This window comes from Manis javanica, chromosome 4 (assembly GCF_040802235.1).
Source record: "Manis javanica isolate MJ-LG chromosome 4, MJ_LKY, whole genome shotgun sequence".
Lineage (NCBI taxonomy): Eukaryota > Metazoa > Chordata > Mammalia > Pholidota > Manidae > Manis > Manis javanica.
Window position 1 is genome coordinate 12,418,394 of NC_133159.1, and position 26,790 is coordinate 12,445,183.

Genomic DNA, 26,790 nt, shown 5'->3' on the forward strand with positions numbered 1-26,790 from the left:
TGACTCACAGGCTCTGCGGGGTGGTATGAAGGAACCAGCCCAGGGGCTTCCTGCAGCTGGAGGGACAAGCTGGCTGGACTATGGCCCAGGGGACTGTGATCCATGTGGCCCCAGAGCAGCCCACCTACGCCGTGTGTGTGCTGGGCACCGAGACTCAGCTGGACGTCTACAGGTGAGCAGGGCACATGCTGGGAGCAGAAGAGGTGGGGTGGGGGGCAGGTCCAGCGATGCTGGATGAGAAGGTTCCGCTGACACAGGGTAGTTGGCTTGGCCTTCAGGGGAGCAGCTGGAGAGATACGCCGAGGGGCCTGGGACACACCAGACTCAGGGCAGAGGTTCTTTGCCGTGTACAAGTGGGGGTTCCCCAGGGCCTCACCACAAATGAAATATTACAGGGCAAACAGGACCATCTCCTTTTACCATTGAGGAAGTGGGAGTTCAGAGAGGGTCAGTGATTTGCCTAAGGTCACAGAGCAAGTATGCCCTAGAAGCAAGGCTAGACCCTGGGCTTCATGACCCATACCTAGTTCATGTCACCCACACCTCTCAGCCAAGCCTGAGTGTGTAATAGCATGGATGTGATGAGACAGGATCTGGCAGGGAAGAGGCCATGGTAGGAAGCCTGGCCCTGCTGTTGGCTAGCCGGGCAGCCTTGGGCAGCTGAACCTCAGGTTCCTCATCTGTGAAATGGGGATAACACCCACTTTGTAGGGAGGTTATAGGGATTACATGTGAAAAACCATCAAAATGTTTAAGTAGTTAGCACAGTGCTGGGCATATCCCTGGTAGTTTTTCATTCATTCATTCATTCATTCATTCATTCATTCATTCACTAATTACTTGATTCAACAAAACCAACAGAATACCTAGTAGGTGCCAAGCCCTGTACCAGGCTCTGGCTAAACAAATGGTCTAGGAGCGCTCTGGGTGGCGTTGTTGTTCTCAATAATAGGAGTAGTGGCCCCTGGCTTCCCCGGTCCCAGGCAGGGCATCTGTGGTCCTAGAATGGTGCCCACAGGAGGGTCTGGGGCATTTCCTTGAAAGCGTCACTCACCACCTGAACCGGGGCGGTGGGAGAGCAGCAGTGAATGTCTGGGTGGCCTCCAGGGACACGGAGGGGTGGCAGGAGACTGAGAGGTTGAGGAGCAAAGGACAAAGAGCCTCATGTCATCTGAGGCCACCCTGGCCCTCTGGGAGTGAGCGCCCCCTTCAGGGAGGCCGTGAGCCCTGTCACTCAACCCCTGGCCTCACATCCTGGCTGATCCTTACATGGCACTTCCAACACACGGCTCAAGTGAGGGCCCCAGACAGAGTGAAATCGGGGCAACAGAGGCTAGGAAAGTGAGGGCAAAATTTTTTTGTTTTTTCATCTACTTTACATCTCTTTGGTTCTTCAAAATTTACTCTAGAAATTCATGTCTGGAGAAAAAAATATCAGTATGTCAGTGAATGCCTCTGAGTGGGATGATTCCATAGTCTTTTAGGCAATTCCTTCCTTCCTTCGTTTCTTCTTCCTCCTTCCCTTGCTCTCTCTCGTCCTTTCTTACTTCTTTATCCTGTATTAGTTATCTGCAACTGTGAAACAGTTTGCTACAAAACATAGCAGTTTGAAACAACAACGTTTATTATCCACTACACACCTATTGGAATGGCCAAAATAAAGGGACACTGAGAACACCAAATACTGACAAGAATGTGGACCACTGGAAACCCCCATTCATTGCTGGTGGGAATGCAAAATGGTACAGCCACTTTGGAGGATAGGCCCTTTCTTATAAAACTAAATATTCTCTTACCGTATGATCCTTGGTACTTACCCAAATGAGCTGAAAATTTATAGCCACACAAAAATTGGCAGTGGGAGTTTACATTATGTTTATTCATAATTACCAAAATTTGGATGCAACCAAGATGACCTTCAGTAGGTGAATGAATAAAAAATTGTGGTACATCCAGACAATGGAATATTATTCAGTGCTAAAAAGAAATGCCTATCACCATAAAAAGACATGAAGGAAACGTAAATGTATATTACTAGAAAAAAGCCAATCTTAAAAGGCTGCATACTGCGCGCTTTTCCAACATTCCGAAAAAGACAAAGCTATGGCAACAGTACAAAATCAATGGTTGCCAGGGGTTTACAGGAAGCGAGGAACAACTACTGAGCACAGAGGATTTTTAGGGCAGTGAAACTGCTCTGTATGACGTTACAGTGGTGGATACACGTCATCATACACTTGTCCAAACCCACAGAAAGCACAACACCAATAGCGAAACGCAATGTAAACCATGGACTTTTGGTGAGTATGATGTATTGATGCAGTCTCATCAATTGTAATGAATGAACCATCTGGTGCAGGGTGCTTGATGATAGCAAAGATGATATGCAAGTGGGGGCAGGAGATATATGGGAAATCTCTGTACCTTCCTCTCAATTTTGCTGTGAACCTAAAACTCCTCTAAAAAATAGAATCTACTTTAAAAAAATAAAGTGCTGTCTTTCATGTTTAAGTTTTGAATCAACCTGGAGCTTGTTTTTGCATATGGTGGGACCAATTTATTTCATTATTCATCCAATTTAATTATCTTCCATATGGATGAGCAATTGTCCCAGCACCATTTATTACATAATCTCCCCTTTCCCCAGTTATCTGCAAGACCACTTCAGTCATAGATCTAGTACAATCCCCCTTAGGTTACCTCTGCCATTTGTCCTTGCCTGAGCCGTTACACCACCATGCATGGCTTTATGGTAAGTCACATCTTGGCAGAGAAAGTCCTTCGCTCTTTGCTTCGTTTCCTTAAGGAGTACTTTGACTGTATTAGCCCCTAGATTTGCCATGTAAGTCTTGGTATCAACTTGTCAAGTTCCAGGAAAAGCTCTGGACTTCCAATGAATATATAAATCTATTTGGAGAGAATTCATACTTTTATGAGAATAAGCCTTCCTAGTCATGTTTGTGGTATTTCTTCCTATTAATTTGGATCTTCTTTAATTGCTTTCTATAAGATTTTATCATTCTCTATAAAACCCTTACATGTCATTCATTAGATTTATCCTAGGTATTTTATAATGTTTTATCCTAACATAAATTATATCTGTTTTTTTTTAAATTATGTTTTCTAACTATTTATTGCTGGTGAATAGAAATGCAACTGATTTTTTTAAATTAAAGTATCACTGATATACAATTTTATGAAGGTCTCACATAAGCAACATTGTGGTTACAACATTCACCCAGATTATCAAGTCCCCCCACACACACTCCATTGCAGTCACTGTCCATCAGCATAGTAAGATGCTATAGAGTCACTACTTGTCTTCTCTGTGCTATACTACCTTCCCCATGACCTACCTATATTATGAGTGCTAATTATAATGCTCCTTAATCGCCTTTTCCCTCCCTCCCCATATACCCTCCCCACCCCCTTCCCTTTGATAACTGCTAGTCCCTTCTTAGAATCTGTGAGTCTGCTGTGGTTTTGTTCCTTCAGTTTTGCTTTTTTGTTATACTCCACAAATGAGTGGAATCATTTGGTACTTGTCTTTCTCCACCTGGCTTATTTCACTGAGCATAATACCCTCTAGCTCCATCCATGTTGTTGCAAATGGTAGGATTTGTTTTCTTCTTATGGCTGAATAATATTCCATTGTGTATATGTACCACATCTTCTTTATCCATTCATCTACCGATGGACACTTAGGTTGCTTCCATTTCTTGGCTATTGTAAATAGTGTTGCAATAAACATAGGGGTACATATGTCTTTTTGAATCAGGGATCTTGTTTTCTTAAGGTAAATTCCTAGGAATGAAATTCCTGGGTCAAATGGTATTTCTATTTTTAGTTTTTTGAGGAATCTCCATATTGCTTTCCACAATGGTTGAACTAATTTACATTCCCACCAACAGTGTAGGAGGGTTCCCCGTTCTCCACATCCTGGCCAGCATTTGTTGTTCTTTGTCTTTTTTATTTTGGCCATCCTAACTGGTGTGAGGTGATATCTCATTGTGGTTTTAATTTGCATTTCCCTGATAATTAGCGATGTGGAGCATCTTTTCATGTGCCTGTTAGCCATCTGAATTTATTCTTTGGAAAAGTGTCTGTTCAGATCCTCTGCCCATTTTTTAATCAGGTTATTTGCTTTTTGGGTGTTGAGGTGTGCGAGTTCTTTATATATTTTGGATGTTAACCCCTTGTCAGATACGTCATTTATGCATATATTCTCCCATATTGTAGGATACCTTTTGTTCTGCTGATGGTGTCTTTGCTGTACAGAAGCTTTTTAGCTTGATGTAGTCCCATTTGTTCATTTTTGCTTTTATTTCCCTTGCCCTAGGAAATGTGTTCAGGAAAAAGTTGCCCGTGTTTATATTCAAGAGATTTTTGCCTATGTTTTCTTCTATGAGTTTTATGGTTTCATGAGTTTTATTCAGGTCTTTGATCCATTTCGAGTTTACTTTTGTATATGGAGTTAGACAACAATCCAGTTTCATTCTCTTACATGAAGTTGTCCAGTTTTGCCAACACCAGATGTTGAAGAGGCTGTCATTCCCCCATTGTAAATCCATGGCTCCTTTACCACATATTAATTGTCCATATATGTGTGGGTTTATATCTGAGCTCTCTATTCTGCTCCATTGATCTATGGGTCTGTTCTTGGATATGCAACTGGTTTTTGCCTCTTAACCTTACTAGCTACCTTATTAATTAATTTCCTACTCTTTCTCTTAAGCTTGTACATTCCTTTGGGGTTTGCAGATAATCATATTGTCCATAAATAATGGCATGTTTTTTTTCTTTTCAGTAAGAAAAGTATCTTTTACTTTTATTTTAAATTTGCCTTTATTTTTTATTCTCTTATGCAGGGGCTATAACCTCCTGTACAATGTTGAAAAGATGTGTAAGAGTGGGCATGCTTGCCAGGTTCCTGTCTTAGAGGGAAGGTTTTCAAATTTTTACCATTAAATATGTTTGCAGTGGGGTTCTTGTTTACCTTTTATCAACTAGCTATGAAAAATCTGCTTTTTGTGTAGTGATATTTTCACTTTCCATTTTTTATTTCCTTGATCAATCTTGCCAGAGTTTCTTTTGTCTGTTTGCCAAAAATCAGTTTCTTTTGTCTGTTTTGGCTTCATTGATTTACTTGTTTTATATTTCAAAGATTTCTTTCCATCTTTGTTTTTTCTACCTGGAGAGATTACATTCTATTTTATTTTCTATTTTTTCCCCATGTACTTACTTTTCAGCTCTTCTCTTCTCTTCTTTTTAAATATATGGACATTTAAGGCATAAAGTAACACCTTCAGTGCCCCCAAAGTTTTGAAATGTAGTATTTTAACTATTGTTCAGTTCTAAGTATTATTTTTAAATTTCCATTAGTTATCCTTTGACTTGTAAGTTATCTGGACTCCTAGCTTTTAAATTTTCAAATGTTTTTTAAAATAGACTTTATGCTAGTGATTTCTCACTTAGTTATATTGTGATCAAAGAATATGTCACCTATACTGTATGTTAAGTTACCTTGAACATTTTGCAACTTGCCTTATGGCCACTTTACATGGTCAATTTTTTTAGTGATCCCTGTGCACTTTGCTTGGGAAAATATATATTTACTACTTGTGGGGTACAGAATTATATATATGCCCACCAAACCAGTGTTAATTGTCTTACTAATTTTTTTGTCTGCTTAATCCACTGTTAATTGAGAAAGAAGAGTTGCACTCTTCAATTATGATGGTGGATTTGTACTTCTTCCGGTCTTTCTTTCGATTTTGCTTTACACATATTGGGGTTATATTATTAGGTGCATTCAAGTTTAGAATATCTTTTAGGTGAGTTGAACCTTATATTAGTAGGTTGTAGTCCTCTCTAATGCTAAAAGTGTGTTTTTTATCTAAAAATTAATTTTGTCTGATATTAATATGCCCACCCTAACATTCTTTTGGTTAGCGTTGATATAACACATCTTTTTTCCTATTTTAAAAATTTCACCTTTTCTGTATCCCTGTATTTTAGGTGTGTCTCTTATAAATATCATATAACTGGATTTAGTTTCTTTATCTAATCCCAAACTCTTTTAACTAGTAACATTAATCCATTTAGATGTATTTTGATTATTTATATATTTGGATTTGTTTTTACCATTTCATTTTTAAATTTTTATTTGTCCATTTTTTCTACATTGCCTTTAGTTCTTTCTTTGCCTAAGTGGAAACTATCTGTTCTTTTTTTATTATTGCATTTTCTCCATATTTATTCTTGAAATGAATACCTTTAAATTTTATTAAATATAAATTTTATATTAAATTTAAAATTTTTGTTAAATACTTTTAAATTATAATCATGGAATTTTAACTCTGTAACATCTAGAGCTAAACACTATCTTAATTCCCTTATCAAGCAAAAACCTCAGAATGCTTCAACGCTCATTACCCCTCCCAATTTACATTATTACCTTTTTTAAATCCCACGATTTTAATATTTTATAGCCTTTTTTATACAGGCAATATTTGTTTAATTTACCAAAACTGTTCCCATTTTATTTGCCCACTATTCTTTCTTACATCTCAGACCATACTGTGGCAACAGATATCTTCTTTTTAAAGTATATCTTTAGAAGTTGCTTTGGTGAACATGTGTTGGTTTTAAAATAGCAGTTTTTCTTCATCTGAAGATGTCTTTATTAAAATATTACTGTGTCCAGTACACAAAGTTCATAATTGTTTTTCAAAAATAGTTTGAAGATATGACCCACATTTCTTCTGCCTTTCATTATTGCTGTTGAAACGTCTGCTTTCAATCTCATTATTGTTCCTTTATTGGTGATTTGACTTTTCTTTCTGGAGACCTGTGTGTCCTTTTGCTTTGCCACTGGTATGTGTGTGTGTGTGCGTACAGAGAAGAAAGTCCTTGGAAATTACCCTCATGTAATCTCATCAGTGCTTTAAAAAGTGTATTATAACCACGATCCAGTTGCTTTGGAAGGGGAAGGTCCTTCAGAGAACTGGTCTGCCATAATTCCAGAAGCAGAATCTGTGTGATTCTTGGCATATGCACAATCCTACGTGTGTACGTTTGTGTGCTGTAAATTTCTGGGAATGCGCTCTGTGCTGTGCATACATCTAGTGTGTGTGTCTTTGGTGTGCACATCTCTACAATTTTCCTAACTCAGGTGTAAGCCCTCCAGGTCAGAGGATTTTCTTTCTGTTTCTCACTATTTCCTGACAGCCTCACAGTACTCACTCCCACGATCAGCGTCAGACTGGCCGCCATCTGGTGTTGACACTTGTTGGGAAAAGGAAGGACGCTGGGGAGAGCAGTGGTGGGCTGGCCCTGCCTCAGGGTGTCCCTCTGTCCCCCCATCGCTCTCCCCCACAGCTCTGCCCCTGAGGGCTGCACGTCCTTCAGCATCGATGCTCCCCCAGAAGTGGTTGTGGATGTTGCCCACAGCCCTCCAGCCAAGAAGAAACCCGCAGGTCCTTCCAAGTGGTCCCTGGACCCCGGGCTGGAGGTGAGCCTGAGGCTGACGGCTGCTAGCACTACCACGGGTGACCTCAAGGTGAGAGTGGAGCTGTGGGCGGGACGTGTGGGAGGAGATAAGCAGGTCACAGCGGGTTAGCTGCTCAGAGTCCATCCAGCACTGACCCCCAGCCCCAGCCCTGGCGGGGCTTCTCTCTCTCTGGAAAAGCTCATGAGGCTTGTTCCAGCCACACTGTCCTCATAGACAATACAGGGATGTGAGGGGGTTATGGAGGCCAGGGTTTTGACTAAATTCATTCATTCAGCAAATGTTTGATAATCACCCGCTACATACCAGGCATAGCCAGGCACTGGAGATACAGAAATGAACAAGACCGGTAAGATTACAGCGCTCACGGGGCTTACAACCTGTAATATACAATTCAGCAATTGCAAATGGTGGTGAGTGCTGGGCGCCCACAGCCAGGCAGCCCCAGGAAACCTGGCCAGGCCGTGTGTTTAGCATCATGTGGCTGCTGTAACGATCACCGCAAACTACTGGACTCACTGGACAGAAACGTATTCTGGAGGACAGAAGTCCCAAATCAAGGTGTCGGTAGGGCCACACTGCCTCTGGAGGCTCTTGGGAAGAATCAGTTCTCTTCCTCCTGCAGCTTCTAGTGGCCACCAGCATTCCTGGACTTGTGGCTGCATTATTCTGATCTCTGCCTCCGGGGTCACCCTGCCCTCTCCTCAGTCTGTCAAATGTCCCTCTGACTCACTCTTACAAGGGCACTTGTCATCAGTTTTAACACCTACCCAGATAATCAGGATGATCTCATCTCAAGATCTCTAACTTAATTACATCTGCAAAGACCTCTTTTTTTCCAAGTACAGTCACGTTCACAGGATCCAGGGATTAGGATGCGGACATATCTTCTGGAGGACCACCACTCAACCCACTGTACCCCCTTAGGACCCTCTTTTATGCATCACAGTCATTTGAGTGTCCTGCTACCCTTCCAGTCCCACCCGCTGGGGTGCCCCCAACAGGCTAGAACCACTTCTTACCCATCTCTGTCTTCTCAGCCTCCAGCCCTGAGCTGCCACATAGCAGAGGTCATTAGTGTTTGTCGAATGACTAAGAGAAGTCACTAGGGGTTTGTTACTGTCCTATAGGTTCAGATTTCATACTGTGGACGGAAGACTAACCCAATCCAAGCCCTGCTCTACATCACCGGGGTGGGTAAGTGATGACCACAGTCTGGAAGCCACTTCCCCTGCCACACACCCCCTTACAAGGTGTCTCTCCAGAAGAAACTACACCTTGGAGCTCACTTGAGACTGAGCAGAAAAAAAGGACTAACAGCTTCTAGCTAGTTATACATCTGGTAGCTCGTAAATATTCCTTCCCCAGTCAGTGAACCATAGAGAAATACAACTGGGGAGAGAGCTTCAATTACATCTTAATATTTCCTCAATTTAGGAAGTGGTACAAGAATTTTTGACATATGAATTTCTATACATGTTTGACACTTCAATTAATTATAAGAAAAAATAGATGATGACACTGTTATATACAATAATATAGACCAGTATTCCCCAGTTCCAGTTCCATTATTTTGCCATTTTCACCATCCCGTCTTCACCATTTTTGCCATATCAACAATCTACCTAGACTCATATTTATTTAATATTTTTCTTTAAAGTACATTTTTGACTCAGTCTCATCTTGAGCAATATCATTTTATTAGTATCTAAATGTGCATTCACTATATGAACAGTATGTGAAATCTTGAAGTGTTATTTCACGAATGACTCTTATTCATTAATACACATTTAAATAATATTAATATGGTACTAACTCAATGCCAGGCATTGTGCTAAAACTTCACATTTAAACTTAAACAACGATTCAATGAGATTGGTGCTGTTATTACACCTGAAGCAACTGAGGTAAAAGAAGTAAATAGATTGGCCTGCGGCTACAGAGCTGGTTAGTGAAGGAGCCAGGAAGCCAGGCCAGGAAGCACTATGCTGCTGTGGCCCAACATGAATGGGTGGCTCTGGATACGTTTAAGAGGTCACCCAGGTCAACCCCACACTCAGGCTCACAGGGTCAGCACATCACACTGGGGCACAGGGGTCTCCGTCTGGGAACCACTGTGTGGTCATGTGTTCCGGTGAGCGGGGAAGGTGTGCTGTCACAGTCACGCCATCTGGACAGAGTCGGGGGGCATCTGGGGCCATGATTTGTCCCCAGTGCAGTCACAGTACACATAATGAGAAGCCAGTGGGGTTGGAGTCATCACTGTGTCCCCCACCCAAAGATCCCTGGGACCAGAGGCGGGGCCAGAGGCTTGGAGAGCTGGGCCAGCAGGGGCTTCAGGTCAAACACCCTGTCGGCTGGGAATTCTTTCTGGAAACCCTGAGGGATGGCCAGACATGCAGGGTCTGGTCGGCATCATAGCTGTGCCTGCCCCCCTGGGGAGAATGGGCGTGGTCAGAAGCCCCGATCTGTGCATGCCTTTGAACCTGTGTCTCAGCTCGAGGGGCGGGAGAACAGGCTCCTGGGGAAAGCATCGTCCTCTGGGGCCTGAGTGCCCCAGCCCTGTACCCTCACCAATCCCTCTTCTTACCGGTGTAATTTCAGAAATCTCCTTGAGCGCGGACATCACCCGCACTGGCAAAGTGAAGCCGGCCAAAGCCAGGAAGGACCAGGTACCGCTCAACTTCAACCGCCCTAAACGCTCTCAACTCTGCTGGGTTTTCGCCTCTGGCGCCTCCTGGTGGTTATGGGATGAATAGCGGTCTGTCTTGCATATCCCCTGTTAACTGAAAAAGAGACACAAGTTAGGAAGAACAAGAAAAAAAATTAAAACCACCATTACCATTTTGGTTTATATATTTTCCAACTCTTACAAAACTAAGCTTTCACTAGTTGTGAGTTCAGAGACTGTGTTGTGCTACAAACTGGAAACTACAGAGCCCCCCAGTTAATGCACCACAGAGAGAAAATTTGCTGGCAGGTCTCAACTTCTGCCTCAAAAATCCCCTACCCCAGGCTTTCACAGCCGGTGGGAGACATTCCCGTGGTGCTGCCAAGACGGAGTGAATAACAGACAGAGGACTACATGGCAGGGGGCGGGAGAGGAAAGGAGCCAGGTGGGGGCAGGGAATGTATGTTGCAGAAAGATGGGGTGGTGGGGTGTGCAGGTGATGACTAGTCTTAACGGGGGTGCATGAATAAAGCTCTGGGTGTCCCTGTAACCCCAAAGCTTCTGCACAATATATATGTTTTTGGTATCATTAATATACACTTACATGAACAACATTATGGTTACTAGATTGCCCCCATTACCAAGTCCCCCCCACATACCCCATTACAGTCCCTGTCCATCAACGTAGTAAGATGCTATAGAATCACTACTTGTCTTCTCTGTGCTATACTGCCCTCCCCGTGCCCCCCCACTACATTATGTGTGCTAACCGTAATGCCCCTTTTTCCCCCTTCTTCCTCTCTTTCCGCCCACCCTCCCCAGTCCCTTTCCCTTTGGTAACTGCTAGTCCATTCTTGGGTTCTGTGAGTCTGCTGCTGTTTTGTTCCTTCAGTTTTTGCTTTGTTCTTATACTCCACAGATGAGTGAAATCATTTGGTACTTGTCTTTCTCCGCCTGGCTTATTTCACTGAGCATAATACCCTCTAGCCCCATCCATGTGCTTCTGCACAATTTTATGCTGGTGAGCACTTTAGGAGGACATAACCTGTCAAAGGATGGTGATCCCTTTGCAGGGTCAGTCAAAAGTAGAGGGAAGAATTACAAGTCTGGGAGTGGAATCCATCCTTATGTCCCACCCAAGACAGTCCCTGGGGGCAAATCCTCCCCTGAAAATAGAAGACGTCATCACTAGTAGACCCCACCGGGAGGGGCTGCTTAATTTGCTTTAATCACCACACAGACAGTAGCTAGCTGCCAAGAATAACAGCAATGCTTTGGTGAAGGAGGAATTAAGAGTAACTATTAAGATTAGAATCTTGACACAATATTTAGCTCAGTTTGGTTTGCCAATCCAACAGTTTTCAAAAGCTGTTAAAAATCAGTTTTTCTGTCTTGGGCTCCTTTTTCTAAGCGGTTGAATTGCATTTTTGGTGAATTTGCTTATGACATGGGGGCAGGCAGGAATCCCCCCTTGGGAGCAAGGAGCTACCTGATGTGGGAGCAAGGTGTCTAAACTGGGCAAGATGTGGAAACCACGGGGTCCTCAGTGTGTCCCATCTGTGCTGGGTGTCCACAGAGGACCTGGACCTGGGGTGCCCGTGGGCAAGGTGCCATCCTGCTGGTGAACTGTGACAAGGACAACCCCAAGTCTCCCACCATGGACTGCAAGGATGACAAGGTGTCTAACAGCGAAGGTAAAGAGCCCCCCAGAGCTGATGGGCACAGAGCTTTGTCGTTTTATAGGCCTTCATCCTGAGCTTTGTAACAGCCCTCAGAAACCGGGGTTATTGGAAGCGTGTTCTTGTTAGCATGCCTGCTGTACAGGTGAAGGAAGGGTCAAGGACCCTGAGAGGGCGAGCAACCCACCCCGGATCACACAGCAGCCAGAGAAGAGCTGGGACCAATGCTGGGTCTCCCAATGCCTCCTCCAGGCCCCAGCTTCCATGCCCTGGCCCATTGCCCAACCTGTACTTCGCTCTTGGGTCAAACCTGGGTTGAATAATTCAAAACAAAAGCCTGACTACCACCCCAGATTCATATCAGAGCAGCCTGAGGCCTGGCTGTATGCTGGGCACTGCACTGACCACTCCAGGACTACTAATTCACATGCTCCTTCAACACCAAGCTCAGAAGTATGTACTATCCTCACCCCCGCTTTACAGAGGGGAAAACCGAAGCATGGGGGGGTTAAGCAATTTGCTCAAGGTCACACCGCTAGTGAGTCGCAGGCTCAGGATTTAAGCCTGGACATCTCAACACCAGGGCAGGTTTAGGGGCACAAGGGTGGTGATGGGTGCAGGGTCTCTGCTGGCATACCTCTGCAGTGTGGCGGGGGTAGAAGACACATTGCCCACCTGCACTGGAGGAGGGCACTAGGGGCTGAGGTCCCCGGCCAGAGCAGCTGCTTGGCCTTCCTGGGCATTGCTAGTTAGCACAGTAATGGATGCATTTTGAAGCTGCAGGCAGTCTGCCTGGCCTGATGCCAGAGGGCAGGTGCCACACAGCACTTGCACATAACATTAATCAAAATAGCTGGTGCCCTTTGTGGGTACTCCCAGGACGCCGGGCACTGTAATAAGCACTTTATACACATGACCTCACTCCTCCCTGTGCGTGGGCACTAGCCTTAGCCCTGTTTACTGATGAGGAAACAGAGGCACCAAAAACTGAAATAATTCCTCCAAGCTCATGCAGATCCAGGGTTCAAACCCTGCTGACCCTGCCCCTAACCCCGAGGCTGTTGCCCAGCTGCGCTCTCCCACGCCTCTGCAGGCCACCGCCCCGGCTGCTTCACTTCCCCACTCAGGCCTGGGGAGAAACCCTTCCGCTCAGCCATCCCACAAACAGTTATCAAGCACTTGCTGTGTTAGGCGTTGCTCTACGTGCTTCCTAAGCTCATCCTAGTGAGAAAAGACCAAAAATTTGATCAGCTCTAATTCTGAAATGAAAAGCATCACTTAAATACTGGAAAGAGCATGAAGAAAATCACACCCGGCAGCATGGTAAAGAGTGGCCTGAGGGGAGGGCAGACGTGGAGGAAGGGAGGGCCCGGGGCCGGTGTCTCAGGCCACCTCCCTCTCGTTCCAGACCTGCAGGACATGTCCCTGGTGACCCTGAGCACAAAGACCCCCGCGGACTTCTTCCTCAAGCACCAGCTGGTGCTCCACGTGGCCAAATCTGAGATGGACAAAGTCAGGGTGTTTCAAGCCAATCGTGAGTCACCCTTGACTGTCATCTGAATGTTCCCTTTCTGCCCCAGCCAATGGGGTCAGCCCCTTCACACCCCCTTTGGGAAATAACTCCTGAGCACCTACTATGTTCTGGGTTCTGAGAACAAAGGATACAACAGTGAGCAAGATGGGCAACATCACTACCTGTAACCTTCTAGAAAAGGCACATAGGCAAAATGCAGTCCGACAAGATGATGGGTGGTGGTGGGAACAGCCTCCTTCCCAGGGACTGTTAGAATTGTTCTGTATGTGTCTCTGTCACACACACACACAGGGGGCTCTTGTTTAAAGAGATATTTTTTAATCTAAGTGGACTGTAAGTGTCATGTAGAATTGGTTTTCCAAGACCCTGCTAAGCAAAGACATCAGTTACCTCTCAGGAGCTCAGGAGCACCTGCTACTGAGTGTTGGGTTGGGTTCCAGGCACAGGACATAGAGCTAAGAACATGAAAAGTCCCCACCCTCACATCACTTTCATCTCAGTGGTTGAGAGACAATGTATAAAATAAGTAAAATGCCAAGTATGCCGGGTGGCATTAAGAAGGAGGTGTAGTAACGGCCATGCAGACACCCAGGGGAAGGGCATTCCAGGCAGAAGGAACCACAGGTGCAAAGGGGGCTTGAGGAATGCCGGGAGGCCAGTGCGACTGGAGTGCAGTATGTACGGGTTAGGTGGTAGGTGAGGGTAGAGGAGGGAGGGATCGAATCCGGTGGGCATGGAATGACTTTGCCTCCTAGTCTGAGGCATGTGGGGGAAGCCATCCAAGAGTTTTGATCTGACTTACTTGGATTCCAGATCAAAGTGATTAGACTGACATTGATTTGGCAACAAACTAGTTCCTTGCCTCCTTGTAGGCATCACCTCCTCCAGGAAGCCCTCTCTGGCTCTCCAGAGTTCCCTCCATCACAGCATTTAATCCTGTTTGCGATTTGGTTGTCTTTGCTCCTCTGCACTCACCCAGGAGACTGGGCATCCCTGGGGACCAGGACAGGGACTGTCTCCCTGGTCTCTTCAGGTGTCAACTGACAGCAGGTGCTTGGGAACGCATGAATGAATGAGTGAATGAATGAATGAGTGAACTGTCATGTATATTAGACTTCATAAAGTTGGGAATGACTCAGGACCCCCATCATTTCATTCCTGGGCCTGCAGACAGGGGACCCTGTTCCCACTGAGGCTTTAGTCCCTTTCTCCTAAGGGGAGGCTCCAGCCAGAACTAACTGTGAGGGGCCCTCAGGGTGACATGTGGTGGCCCTGGGAAGACATTAGCCCTGGGGAGAAGATCATGTCTTCAGAGGTAGGGACGCAGACCTGAGCCTCCCTTCTGTCTCCTAGGTGGCAAACAGCCCTCCAAGTACAGGGAGGTCCTGGGGCCACAGCAGCCCTCATACCTGCTGGAGCTCCCGGGAGGCCAGCAGAGCACAGACTTCTACGTGGAGGGCCTCGCTTTCCCAGACGCCAACTTCCCAGGGCTCATTTCCCTCACCATCTCCCTGCTGGACATGTCCAACCCGGTAGACCAAGATGGCCTGGGGGGGCCTGGGCTTCTAGGTGGTGGCCCAGCTAGATGGGGGGTGTGCACACCCCAGCTGGGGAGGGGACTCCAAACAGCCGCTGGGAAGCAGTAGGTGTTGGACCCTGGCTGCGATGACAGCCCCTCCCGTGCCCACTCCCTGCAGGAACTTCCCAACATCCCGGTTTTCCAAGACAGTGTGGTGTTCCGCGTGGCCCCCTGGATCATGACCCCCAACACTCAGCCCCCGAGGGAGGTGTATGTGTGCAGGTGAGGAGCGCTGGCATGCTAGGCGGAGGGGCACGGGCACACCAGGAGCCCCGGGTCCTCGCTGCAGGCCCACCACGCCTGCTCTGTGAATGGGGTGGAGCCCTGCCACCTCTTGCTGAGGACTTGCCGCTTGCTTGGAGGCATGAAAAGGCAGGGAGATCATTACTGTCCTTGCCATTGTCTCTAGCCTGCCCTGATGCTGGCTGAGCCCTGCTTTAGCGCCTGGGCACCCATAGAGTTTGCTACACCCAGAAGATGAGAGCCTTCGGTCCCTGGACCAAGCTTCTAGGGCTTCTCTGCATGTGGCCTGTGAACCTGCCACACCAGAAGCCCCGGGGGCTCATTCAAAACCCTGGCCGGCCTCTGAACTGCCAGGTCTTGTCCCTGGGGATACGGCCATCTGCATCCATCCCGCTCTCAAGGGCATCTGTCAAGTCCACTGGGGTCTCCGGAGGACCCTTCTCCTCTTCCAGCTGCTCTGGGGCAGGAGGGGTGAGAGTGTAACGTGGTGGCCAGGACACAGGCTGGAAGCCAGCAAGCCTGGGTTTGAATCCCAGAGCTGCCCCCAGGGGGCATGACCTTGAGCAGTGACCCCTAATTCTGTCCTCCTCGGTGGAAGGGCTGCTTCCCCTCATGGACTGTTCCTAGGGTTCAGTGAGACAATGCTTTTAAAAGCAGGAAGACAGGACGAGGCAGGCGTCTCTGTCCAGACCACAAGCATCTCCTGAGCACCCACTGTGCACCTCCCCCTCTGGCCAGGCCTGAGCCCCTGCCGCACCCCTAGGGGTCCTTTAGGGGCCCAGTGTACCCCACTCAGAGCCCTGCCAATGCCATGGCCACTGAATCCCAAGCACTAAGGAGCTTTTTTTCTCTTCTTTCTAGGACATTTGAAAATGAGGACTTCCTGAAGTCAGTGACTGCTCTGGCCAAGAAAGCCAGGTGCAAGCTGACCATCTGCTCCAAGGAGCAGAACATGGAGGACCGGTGGATGCAGGTACGTGGCCCCGCAGGGCAGGCGGCCCGGGACATGCAGGATGAAAGCCCCCGAGGGCCAAGGGACGCCTGGGGACTGGGGCTCTGAGGCTTGGCCAGGCCCCTTGCTGGCTACCCTGGCGTGGGCAGGGCGCCAGTTGCCTCTGTGGGTCCTCATATGTGGGGTCTCAGGCAAGTGATTCAATTAGCATGAACCATGGGCCACTGCATGCCTGCCACGGTCACCAGGATGAAAGCCACCTTCCTGCTTGAAAACTTTCAGACAACGTCCAGAAATGCTGCCAGCTCAGGTCCCTCCAGGCCAGCCTTGCTGGGCCCACCCACCCAGGCCCACCCACCAGTCTGGCACTTTCCATGGTTCCCATCTCCTCCTTCTCAGCCTGTCCCCAGGGCCCTCCTTACCTGGCTGCCCCCCTCACCCAGTGCCAGCCTGCCACCACACTGACCACACAGCATCACCATTCTGCTTCTGTGCCAGTCTCCCCCATCATGCCAGGACCTGCATCTCATAGCTAAGCACCCCAGAGGGTGGCACAGGGCTGTTGGTGGGCTGAACTGAACCTCCTGGCTACCCCCTTGCTCTGCCCTGGGACTCTGCCCCCCCGTGCCGGCCACCTGCCCCCAGCTCCATATCTTCGCCCATGCTCTTCCTTCCCTCTGGCTGCCCGCCCCATCCTCCGTCCCATGTCCAGATCATGCCTGTCCAGCCCCCGCTCCAAAGCTCCCCCGCCAAAACCTTCCCCAATCCCTCCAGCGGGAATCCACCCCTCTTTCTTCAACCAAGCAAGGTCCTCTCTTCCTTTTTTATCACTGGATCTGTGTTAAATTAGGTTGAACTGCATAGAATTGCTGGCATAGCACCCTTTTTTACCTCAGCCTAATAGTACATGTCCCGTATCACATCTGCCTCCTCGAATACAGGCAGGCTGTGCACCAGACCTGTCTCTGAGCTCTCCCCCTTTTGCCCCATGGGCTGGGCCCTACCTGCCCCACTGGGGGAGGGGTACTCTCATTCCTGCTCTCCAGGCCTCGGCTTGGCAGCATTGTCCCCAGGAAGTCTCCTCTGACCTGGCCCAGCCGCATCAGGAGCATCCTCTCTGTTCCCCAGACTCCCCGCTTCCTCTCCCATCACCTCCTAGTGCTGGTGCAAGTGCCCAGCTCCCTGGGTCTCTCACCTGAGGACAGGGCCCGGGGCTCATCCTCCATGGGACCCCGGCACCCAGCAGCACCCGGCCGGGCACTCACCAGGAGTGGGACTGAAGGAGGGCACTGCGGCATTTCACAACCTGTTTGAGCAAATACACGATAATAAGCTCGCCTTTCTCAGAGCCCCTGCTCTGGGGTTGACTATCACCTGAGTCTGAACACAATCAGGAGAGCATCATGGGTGGTCCCACCCCCATCCCTGTGCTGGGCGTCGGGACCCGGCAGCATGCGCACCAGCCTCCCTTCCGCAGGATGAAATGGAGATCGGCTACATCCAGGCACCGCACCAGACCCTGCCCGTGGTCTTTGACTCTCCCAGGAACAGAGGCCTGAAGGAGTTCCCCATCAAGTGTGTGCTGGTAGGTGCTGGAGGGGCAGTGGGGCCGGGACCCCCTTGCCTCGAGGTCTCCTTCCTCGTGGCTGCTCTCCCCACCCCACGGCGGCGTGTCTGGCCCCCACGGCGGCGTTCCCACTTGAGCACAGATCAGGCAGGTGACTGTTAGTTTTGCTATTCAAGTGATGAGATCTGGCTCCTCCCAAAGCCCTGTCCAGCTATGAGCTCACCTTGTCCTCAGGGTAACCCTGCCAAGGATACAGGTCAGGCTGGGCATCTGGCATCTTGCTCCACTGAGGATGCTCTTACTGTGGCGTAGAGGGGGGACCAGGAGCAGAACCTACCCCATTCTGCGGTGGGGGGGGTGCTCTGGCCTTCAGGGGCTCCACCGAGGACAAGGGCTTGGGTCTCAGGATCAGAATGGCCATTTCCTGGGTGTGACTTTATCAGCCCAAGATTCTACATGTGTTTGGGATTTGGGGAGGCGGGTAACATAGTGGTGAGTCATGCTCCACCCGCCTGGCAGGTTCGTGCAAACTCAGCACAGAATTACTATAACAATAACAATGGTTGTCTTCATTGAGCGTCTTTCTGTGTCAGTCCCAGCACTAAAGGCTTTACATGCACTGACTCATGCAATATGTGTAGATGTTATCCCTAGGCCCATTTTATACATGAAGGAACTGAGGCTCAGAGAGGTGAAGCAGCTTTCCCAGGGTCACACACAAAAGGAGTGGAGAAGTTGGAATTCAAACCAGGCCCGTCTGACTCCATGGGCACAGCTCTGAACCGCCATGTCTCCCTGCTTCCCCTGGAGGTCACCAGACCCGCACTCTGAGCCCTGACAGTCCCTTGACTCCAGGCGCCCAGAGGAAATGGAGGAAAGAGTGTGGGGTGCAAGGCTTGCTCCGATGTATGGCTTCCAAGGAGCACCCTGCACCCCAGGGGAAAGGGAGGCGGCCCCGCCCACACAGGAGGCTTTGAGAAGAACATGAGTTTAACTTGGCAACTCTTGGAGTCATGCCTACTGTCCTGAGCTGAGAGGTGCCGATGCAGGGACTTTGTTTGGTTCACGGTGTCTCCACCACAGAATCAGGTTTGCCTGTCCAGGAGCAATGGGACAAATCAGTCAGCTGCCGCGGAGACCTTGGCCCTTCTCGCTGGCTTCCGTCCTACCCTGTTCAGTGACCTGGAGCCTGATGTTCCAGGCACATGGATGGCATTTCATGAGCCTGAGTGACATCACCAAAAGACAGGTGAGACTGGAGAACAAAAGAAGACGCAGGCCTGGGCCCCACCCTGTGCACAGGAGACGGAGCATCGGAGGGGTAGGACCAAAGAGCGCCCAGTGTCCCCGAGGCCAAGTGGGGAAAGTATGTGGAGAATGGAGACACGACCGGCTGGCCCAGCTGCTGCCGGTGGGCAAGCAGGACAAGGCCCGAGCACTGCCTGCCAGGGGTTAGCTGTGTGGCAGTCACGAAGACCTGGATGAAAACAGGTTCAATGGCCCAGGCGTGGCTGGAAGGAGGTTGGCGTGGGGTTCAGAGAGAAACGGAGGACTAGAATTGGAAATGATGGCTTTTAAACTCATGGAGTCACATCTTCCCAGAAAAGTGCACCCAAGCTCACAATTTGGAATCTACCTTCGGGGAGTCCATGGGTGCCCCAGAAGCTCCAGGGTACAGCCCATTGATCTGTAGAAAGCTGGAGCTAGTGCAATAGACTGAATGATGGTCCCTCCAACATGTCCAGGTCCTAGGCCCTGGAGCCTGATGCCATCTTACACTGCAGAAGGGACTTGGCAGATGTGAGTAAATTAGGGATCTTGAGGCAGGTAGATGCTCCTGGATTATCTGGGTGGGTCCTTATAACAGGGAGGGGCTCAGAGGGGGAGGAGACATGTGATGGCAGGAACAGAGGCTGGGAGATGTGCTGTGAAGATGGAGGAAGAGGCCACAGGCCTGGGTGGCCACCTGAAGCTGAAAAAGGCAAAGAAATGGATTGTCCCTCGGGGCCCAGAAGGAACCAGCCCTGCCCCACCTTGATTTTAGTGAAACCAGCTGCAGACTCCTGACCTCCCAAACTGCGAGAGAACACTTGTATATTACAACAGCGATAGAAACTGGTCCAGGGGAGGGGAGATGTGCTGCCAACAGTTCTCCGGAGGACCCACCTGGAGTCCTCACAGCCATTCGGCCGAGCTCGTTCCAGCCCGAGGTCAGGACGCTGCGTGCATGGTGGGAACCAAAAGGGCCTGCTGTGCAGACAACTCAGATCCTGGTCCCTGCACACCCACTGGCCGGGGGACTGAAGGAACCCCACACCACTCGGAGTCTTGTTTCTTCTCTGATAAATGAGGATAACAACAATGCTTTGCAGATTCATTGTTATGCCCAGGTTAAGGTTTATGAAGCAGCTGGCACACTTTAGGGACTCAACAAATGCTGGTCCCTGTTCCTAATCCCCGGATTCAGCATTCCTTCAACATTACATAAATAATCCAGCTGCCTGCTCTCTGCCAGCAGCTGACAGTTGCTTAATTCCTTCCAGTGATGGGTTAATCTTTCAACCTGGACCCCACCCTCTCTCCACCCAGGGACCAAGTTTATCTAACACTTGGCACATGCTTCTCCCATCTCAGGGTCCAGATTTTGGCTACGTGACTCGAGGGCCCCAAACAGGAAATGTTACTGACCTCGACTCCTTTGGAAACCTGGAAGTGAGCCCCCCAGTTAGAGTCGGGAAGAAGAATTACCCTCTGGGCAGGATTCTCATTGGGAGCAGCAGTTATCCCAGGTGAGGAGGGAAGCAGAGAGAGGGGTAGACCCAGGGATGCCATATGGAAAAGCAGAAGCCAGAATGGAAGCCTGGCCTACTTTCCCCCAATGTAAGAGGGCTCCACATACTTTAGGGAATGTGGGAGGAATCAAAGTGCAGAGCAAGGAACACGGGCTCAGGAGCCCAGTAGACTCAAGCTCAAACTGCAGTTCTGCCACCGACACTCTTAGGGTCAGTGAGAATTTACTGAGCACCTGCTATGTGCCAGGTTGTGTGCTAGGAGCGGGGAAGGAATGCTGCCGTGAACGTGGTGGACAAGTCCCTGCCGCTGTTCTAGTGGGAGAGACACATAATAGAAAGTGAACAAAATAAGATGATTTCAGATAGTGAAAAAAACAAAAAAGAGAGGGCAGAGGAGGAGTGGGGGCTGTTAGGGTGCCCAGGGATGAGGGGGCTTTTGAGCTGAGGCCTGATGACAAGGACAACATGGCTGCTTGGAGCTCTGGGGTAGAGGATTCCTGGCAGCTGAAAAAGCATGTGCAAAGGCCCCAAGGCAGGAATGAACTTGGTATGTTCAGGAAGGCTAGAGTGGCTAAAACAGATTGGGTAAGACGAAGAACAAGGGGCTAGATGATGCAGGACTGTGGAGGCCAGAGCAAGAGAAACCTGAAGCTCAGTGGGGTGAAGGAATACCCCAAGTCTACACAGCTAACAGGGTCACCAACCCAGGCTGGACAGCCCCGAACCCTGTATTTACCTTCAATACCAGCACCAAGGCTGGTCATCTCCGACCCCCACCCCTCACCTAACACTTCTTTCATCCCGTTTTGGCAGCAATGAGAGCCATGAGATGCACCAGGCCCTGCAGGACTTCCTCAGTGCCCAGCAGGTGCAGGCCCCAGTGAGGCTCTACTCCGACTGGCTGTTTGTGGGCCACGTGGATGAGTTCCTGAGCTTTGTTCCGGCGCATGGGAAGGTGTGGTCTGGGAGCTGCCTGATGGAAGCCACATGCCTCCTTCCTGGGTTCCCAAGTGCAACTCTGCACTCTGCCTGGAAGGCCTGGCCTTACATGCCTGACACAATTTCCCCCTCAGCCCAGGAGGGTGCTTGGAGGAGGCTGCCAGCCTGGTCCAAGCCCGCATTTCCATACCCTCGGCAGAACCCTCCTCCCTGGGAGCTCCTGGGGCAAAGCTGATTCTGACCCCAGTATTTCTGCCTCCAGGGCTTCCGGCTGCTCCTGGCCAGCCCCAGGTCCTGCTATAAACTGTTCCAGGAACTGCTGAAGGAGGGCCATGAAGAGGCCGTGCTATTTGAAGGGGTCAAGAGTAAGTTGCGCATGCCTTGTTCTGCCCTGGGGTCCTTTCTCGCCCTCATGGGGTCTATGGCCAGATTCAGGCAATGTGTGTCCTCTGAGCACCTGCTGTGCACCAGGCACTGCAGTAGGTGCTAAGGATGCTGTGTGAACAGGGTAGAATAGCTCCTTGCCCTCAGGGTTCACAGTCAGGGGAAGTGGCTCAGAGAACAACTACAACAGGGGCTTTGCAGGGTGTCTGGAAGGAGCTCAAGGGAGGCTTCCTGGAGGAGGCAAAGACTATGCAGGAGCATGAGGGATGAGCAGGAGTTGGTCAGGCAAATGAAGCAGTGGGATGAGAGGAAGAGAGATGTTCCAGACAGAGGGAACAGTGAATGCAAAGGCTCAGAGGCAGGAGACAGCAACATGTGTTGGAGGACTGAAGAAAAGTTCAGTCTAGCTGGGGCACAGAATGAAAGCTTATTTCTTCATTAAAGTCTACAGACATGGGCCAGCATCAGAGGCTGGTAAGTCCTCATGGCTGAGCTTTCACCAATTATCTGTAATATGTCATGTGGCAGCAGACAACGGGCAGACTTGTTTCCCAGTAACCAGGACCCCTTTGGAGATAAGAGAATTGAAAGGAGTGAATTATGCTGTAAAGGAGAACTTATACTAATAAAATAGTTTATTAAAGGCCTTTGCCTCCCAGGTGCTCACAATAAACCTGTATGTTAGGAATCACTGTTGCCTCTATTTTATAGATGGGAAAACTGAGTCCCCACAGCACCTACTGGGAAGAGGGAGGTTGACCTCTAAGCTCATTTGCATGTTTTTCTCTTTTTCTCCATAACAGGAAAAAAACAGCAGAAAATAAAGGAGATATTGTCAAACAAGAAATTGAGAGAACATAATTTATACGCGGAGGTACTTGCCTGGGTGCCCAGGAGATACCACATCCTGGGCAGACCTAACCCCACCCCCGGCCACCTTCCGTGTGATTAGAGGCAGAGCCTCCCACGGGCTGCAGGCTGGCTTGGCCGTGAAGGGCCCTGGGATCTGGGTAAATGGTGTGAGAGCGAGAGGAGACTTCAGGCACCGCTACTGAACAGACCAGGGCGATGCATGGAAAAGACAGGAAGTCAGGAGAGTGGAGGCTGAGAAGGCAGGCGAACCCGTGTCCTCAGGGACAGAGGCAGGAGAGAGGTCAAGCACTAGAGTGACACAAAATGACCACAAAAACGGGGACACAGAAGCAGAAGCCAGAGGCAGAGGGACTGAGCAGAGCGGAGGGAGGGCAGGAGGTCAGTGCCCTCCTGACACGGGGGCTGTCCTTCCCTTGGCCAGGCCCCCACCCACACCGCGCTCCGCACCGCACCCCTGTCGGCCCCAGCCAGGCCCGGTGCTCCGCTACCTCCACCCGTGTCCGCCCGTGCCCACTGTCCCCCGCTCGCCTTCCCCTACCCCACTGCTCCTCCTTCACCCCCAGAGCTGCATCGACTGGAACCGCGAGGTGCTGAAGCGGGAGCTGGGCCTGACGGAGCAGGACATCGTGGACATCCCCCAGCTCTTCAAGCTCCAGGCAGACTTCAAGGGGACCCTCAAGGCAGAAGCCTTTTTCCCGAACATGGTGAGAGGCAACTTTGCCGATGGCCTTAAGCTAGGGAGGCCAGCTGGGCTCTGGGTGCAGGTCCAGGAGACTTGGCAGTTTGCCCAGCCACAAGGGGTGATGTGGTCCAGTGCAGCTTGTGGGCGGAGTTAGAAGAGACTGTCATTTACAGATGAGGCACAGAGAGGTGAGGGCTCTGGCACAGGGACACACAGCTGGCAAGAGGTGGGATTTGGAACCAGGAGTCTGGCTGCAGGTCCCGCCGCTCTAACCAGCCCTCTGCACTGCCCCCTGCAGGCTTCCCTGGGGGGGGTAGGCTTGGGGGGACAAGCAACAAACAAGAGACCCTCAGGTTGTATTTGGAAGGGAATAAAGGTGGACACACCCCTTCAGTCTGGGGCTTCCAGGAAGACCCCTCTGAGGAGCTGAGACAGGACTGCCTGGACTGGGTGGGGTTCACTCCTCTGAAGGGGGGGTCACAGAATACGTCACTGTGACCCCCCAACCACCATCTTGAGTCGCCTACTGTATTTTTAGCATGCTTCTGCCTTACACTGTCTCTCCACTAATCCCCAAGGGCCAAACAGAAACTTTCCCCAGTTCTACTGGGGCCCCTCAGGCACCCGCTCTTGCAGTGCTGGGGTTACAGTTCAGAAAGGAGTCAGTAGCCCCTGGCACAGTGGTTGTCAAACTGGGTTCCCCGGGGCACTGGAGTTGCCAGGCAGTGCCTCCAACCCAGTGATTTGGGCCTTTTCTGTTTTATGTACTGAGGTGCTGCCTAAGATTTTGTTTAGAATAAAGGGTTCCTTGGTCAATTAGACAGGAGGGGCACCCTCCTCTCGCTCCCTGAATTAAATCCCCTGGCCCCAGCATTTTGTTTCTTCTGTGGTTTAGCCCAGCCAGGTGTCCCAGCTCAGGCAAGAAAGCTGATGCCAACAGCGAGGGGGTGAGGCGTCTAAATGAAGTCATTGGGCTGACTGTGTGCCTTCACTGCTCGAGGCCCCTGTCAGGAGCCTGAGCATGAGCCACGCCTCTCTCCCAGGAGCCCAAGGGTGGGGCTGGGTGGGCGTGGAACAGGCCAAGAAACTAGGAGTGCAAGGCACTGGGAATGGGCTGTGTCTAAGTGGTGACAGAGAATGAGATGCTCCTTCAATGACGCACAAGCCCTGGAAACTGTGTCCCTACTATGTGCCAGCACATGATTCTGCATGCACGTTACCTAATTGTTATAGCAGTGGACGTGTGGTTGGGCTCATTTTGCTGATGAGGCTCAGAGAGGTGAAGTGACGCGTAAAGTCACACAGCTATTGAGTAGGAGAGCTGGGAGTCAAACCCACGTTGGCCTGGAGCCCAAATCCTCATCCTCTGAGCTCACCGGGCTGCCTCCCAGTGTAATGGAGGAAACAGAGTCATTTACGTAAGTTGTAGCATATGGAGAGTGCTACAAAAGAGGTAGTCGCTTATTCATCCATTCAACAGATATTTTAAGTGCCTGTGGAGCTGTGGGAGGATAGAAGGGTGACTCATTGCCAGAGTTCAGGGTTCATGCATAGCTTTACAGAGTGGGTGGCATTTGATCTGGGCCCTGAGTAATGGAGCAGGTGGGGAAGGAGAGTGCAGTGCTAACAGCATGGGCCCCAGTGTCTGACTTGGTTACAAGTCTTGGGTATTCCTCAGCTCTGTGACTTGTGCATAAGTCCTAGACTAGCTGGGTGGGCTCAGGTACCCCACTTTGCCTGTCTGACCTCAGTTTCCTCATCTGTGAAGTGGGACTATTTCTGAAGGTCTGAAGAAGGGGACACTTGGATAGTGATGCAGGCTGCCCGCTGCTGCCCCTGACCTGTGACCCCGCATCTCTGCAGGTGAACATGCTGGTGCTGGGCAAGCACCTGGGCATCCCCAAGCCCTTCGGGCCCGTCATCAACGGCCGCTGCTGTCTGGAGGAGAAGGTGCGGTCCCTGCTGGAGCCGCTGGGCCTCCACTGCACCTTCATCAACGACTTCTACACCTACCACATTCAGCATGGGGAGGTGCACTGTGGCACCAACGTGCGCCGGCAACCCTTCTCCTTCAAGTGGTGGCGCATGGTGCCCTGAGCTGGTCCCCCCTGGGGTTCTCTCCCTCGGGAAGTTCCTGGCCAGAGCTCTGGTCCCCTGCAGTGTGGCACAGCAAGAGCCCTAGGTGGCACCCTCCTGGCAGTGGCTTGCATCCTTCCCCTGTCCCTTGACCCCCTGTGCCCCCTGGGAAGATCCCAGGATGGCCCTAGCATCACACACTCAGTTCTGCTCTGAGGAGCTGCAGTAAAGCTTTATAATCACTTTGTATGTGAGGTCAAGCGATCATTCCTGGCTTCATTCTTTCATTTTCATGGTCGAATGGAATGTTACTAACTTGAAGGTGCTTCCAGCATACACTGAAGACCAATGTTACTAGGGTGTCTTTAGCTCCTGGACACGTAACATTTGGTGTCTGAAATCTGTGATCTGAGCCTGGCTCAGTCTAAGCTACCCACAGAGCCTTTGCGAGACAGGGGAGGGAAGAGGCAGGCTGAGGTCCCGCACGTGCGACCCTTCCCTCCTCAAAGCGGCATCGAAATCGCCTCCCAGAGAGCAGCCGAGGGAACATCCTGAAGTATATGAATGTTCTCTGGTCACTTGCTTTACCGTGTGCGTATAAAGCACACACCTCTGATGTCACACATCATGACACACAATAAAACTATAAGAAGTAGACTGGATCACAGGGGCGCATGGCCAGGAGGCAGGACCTGAAGCAGGGCTGTAAAGTCACACCAGCCTGAGACGCCTCCTCAGTGGGCCGCAGAGGGACATGTGCCGAGTTCCAAGCACAAGGGGGGGTGAAGAATTGCACCCCTGTTCATGCTGTCCTTTGAGAAAAAGGACAACAGCCGAGTAATGCCAGAACCCAGGGGGGCCACAGGGTCCATGAATCCTCTTCGTTCTTCACATTTGCCATTTCTGTTCCACCAGCCTGAGAGTGCCCTAAAGCAGGCTCTCGTCTCCTTGGCTGCTGGGCCGAGGGCTGCCTAGAGCCTGGCACGCACATGGTAGGGGCCAGGGACCTGGGGGGATGAAGTCAGTAACCCCTGTGTCCTTTTGTATGTGTTTTTTATGGCCCTGACATAGGGGCCTAGATTCCTTTGTAGAAAAATAAATTCTGAGGACTCAAGGTCTTCTCAGCTGAGGCCAGATCTTGGCTCCAAAGAGTCTGAGATGCTCAGTAAATGCACAGAGATACTGTTTTGTGTGTCGGTTGCTCGTGGGAAACATGATGGTGGGAAAAGTGGCCGTCCAAAGCCTCCGCATGCCACTGAGGAGAAGGGGATCTGTAAAACCCCCGTCAGAATATGCTCCTCTGAAGAGG

At 50.0% G+C, this 26,790-nt stretch overlaps 1 protein-coding gene and 1 long non-coding RNA gene across 3 annotated transcripts in view; one reads left to right on the forward strand and one right to left on the reverse strand.

The window, feature by feature from the left end:
* The window catches only part of LOC140848827 (uncharacterized), a 30,557-nt gene extending 20,207 nt beyond the window's left edge, over nt 1–10,350 (reverse strand). For both annotated transcript variants that reach the window (XR_012130022.1, XR_012130021.1), the window contains exon 1: nt 10,101–10,350. This is a non-coding gene — a long non-coding RNA (uncharacterized lncRNA). The remainder of the gene's footprint in view (nt 1–10,100) is intronic.
* LOC108398493 (protein-arginine deiminase type-4) lies at nt 1–25,728 on the forward strand. The gene is made up of 16 exons (XM_017662561.3): nt 1–172; nt 7,381–7,561; nt 8,641–8,707; nt 10,115–10,182; nt 11,758–11,875; nt 13,269–13,394; nt 14,748–14,926; nt 15,092–15,195; nt 16,078–16,189; nt 17,646–17,753; nt 20,370–20,524; nt 21,341–21,482; nt 21,729–21,831; nt 22,654–22,724; nt 23,287–23,427; nt 25,269–25,728. The coding sequence occupies exons 1-16, from the start codon at nt 81–83 to the stop codon at nt 25,500–25,502; spliced, it is 2,001 nt and encodes a 666-aa protein (XP_017518050.2). The 5' UTR covers nt 1–80; the 3' UTR covers nt 25,503–25,728.
* The last annotated feature ends 1,062 nt before the right edge of the window (nt 25,729–26,790 follow it).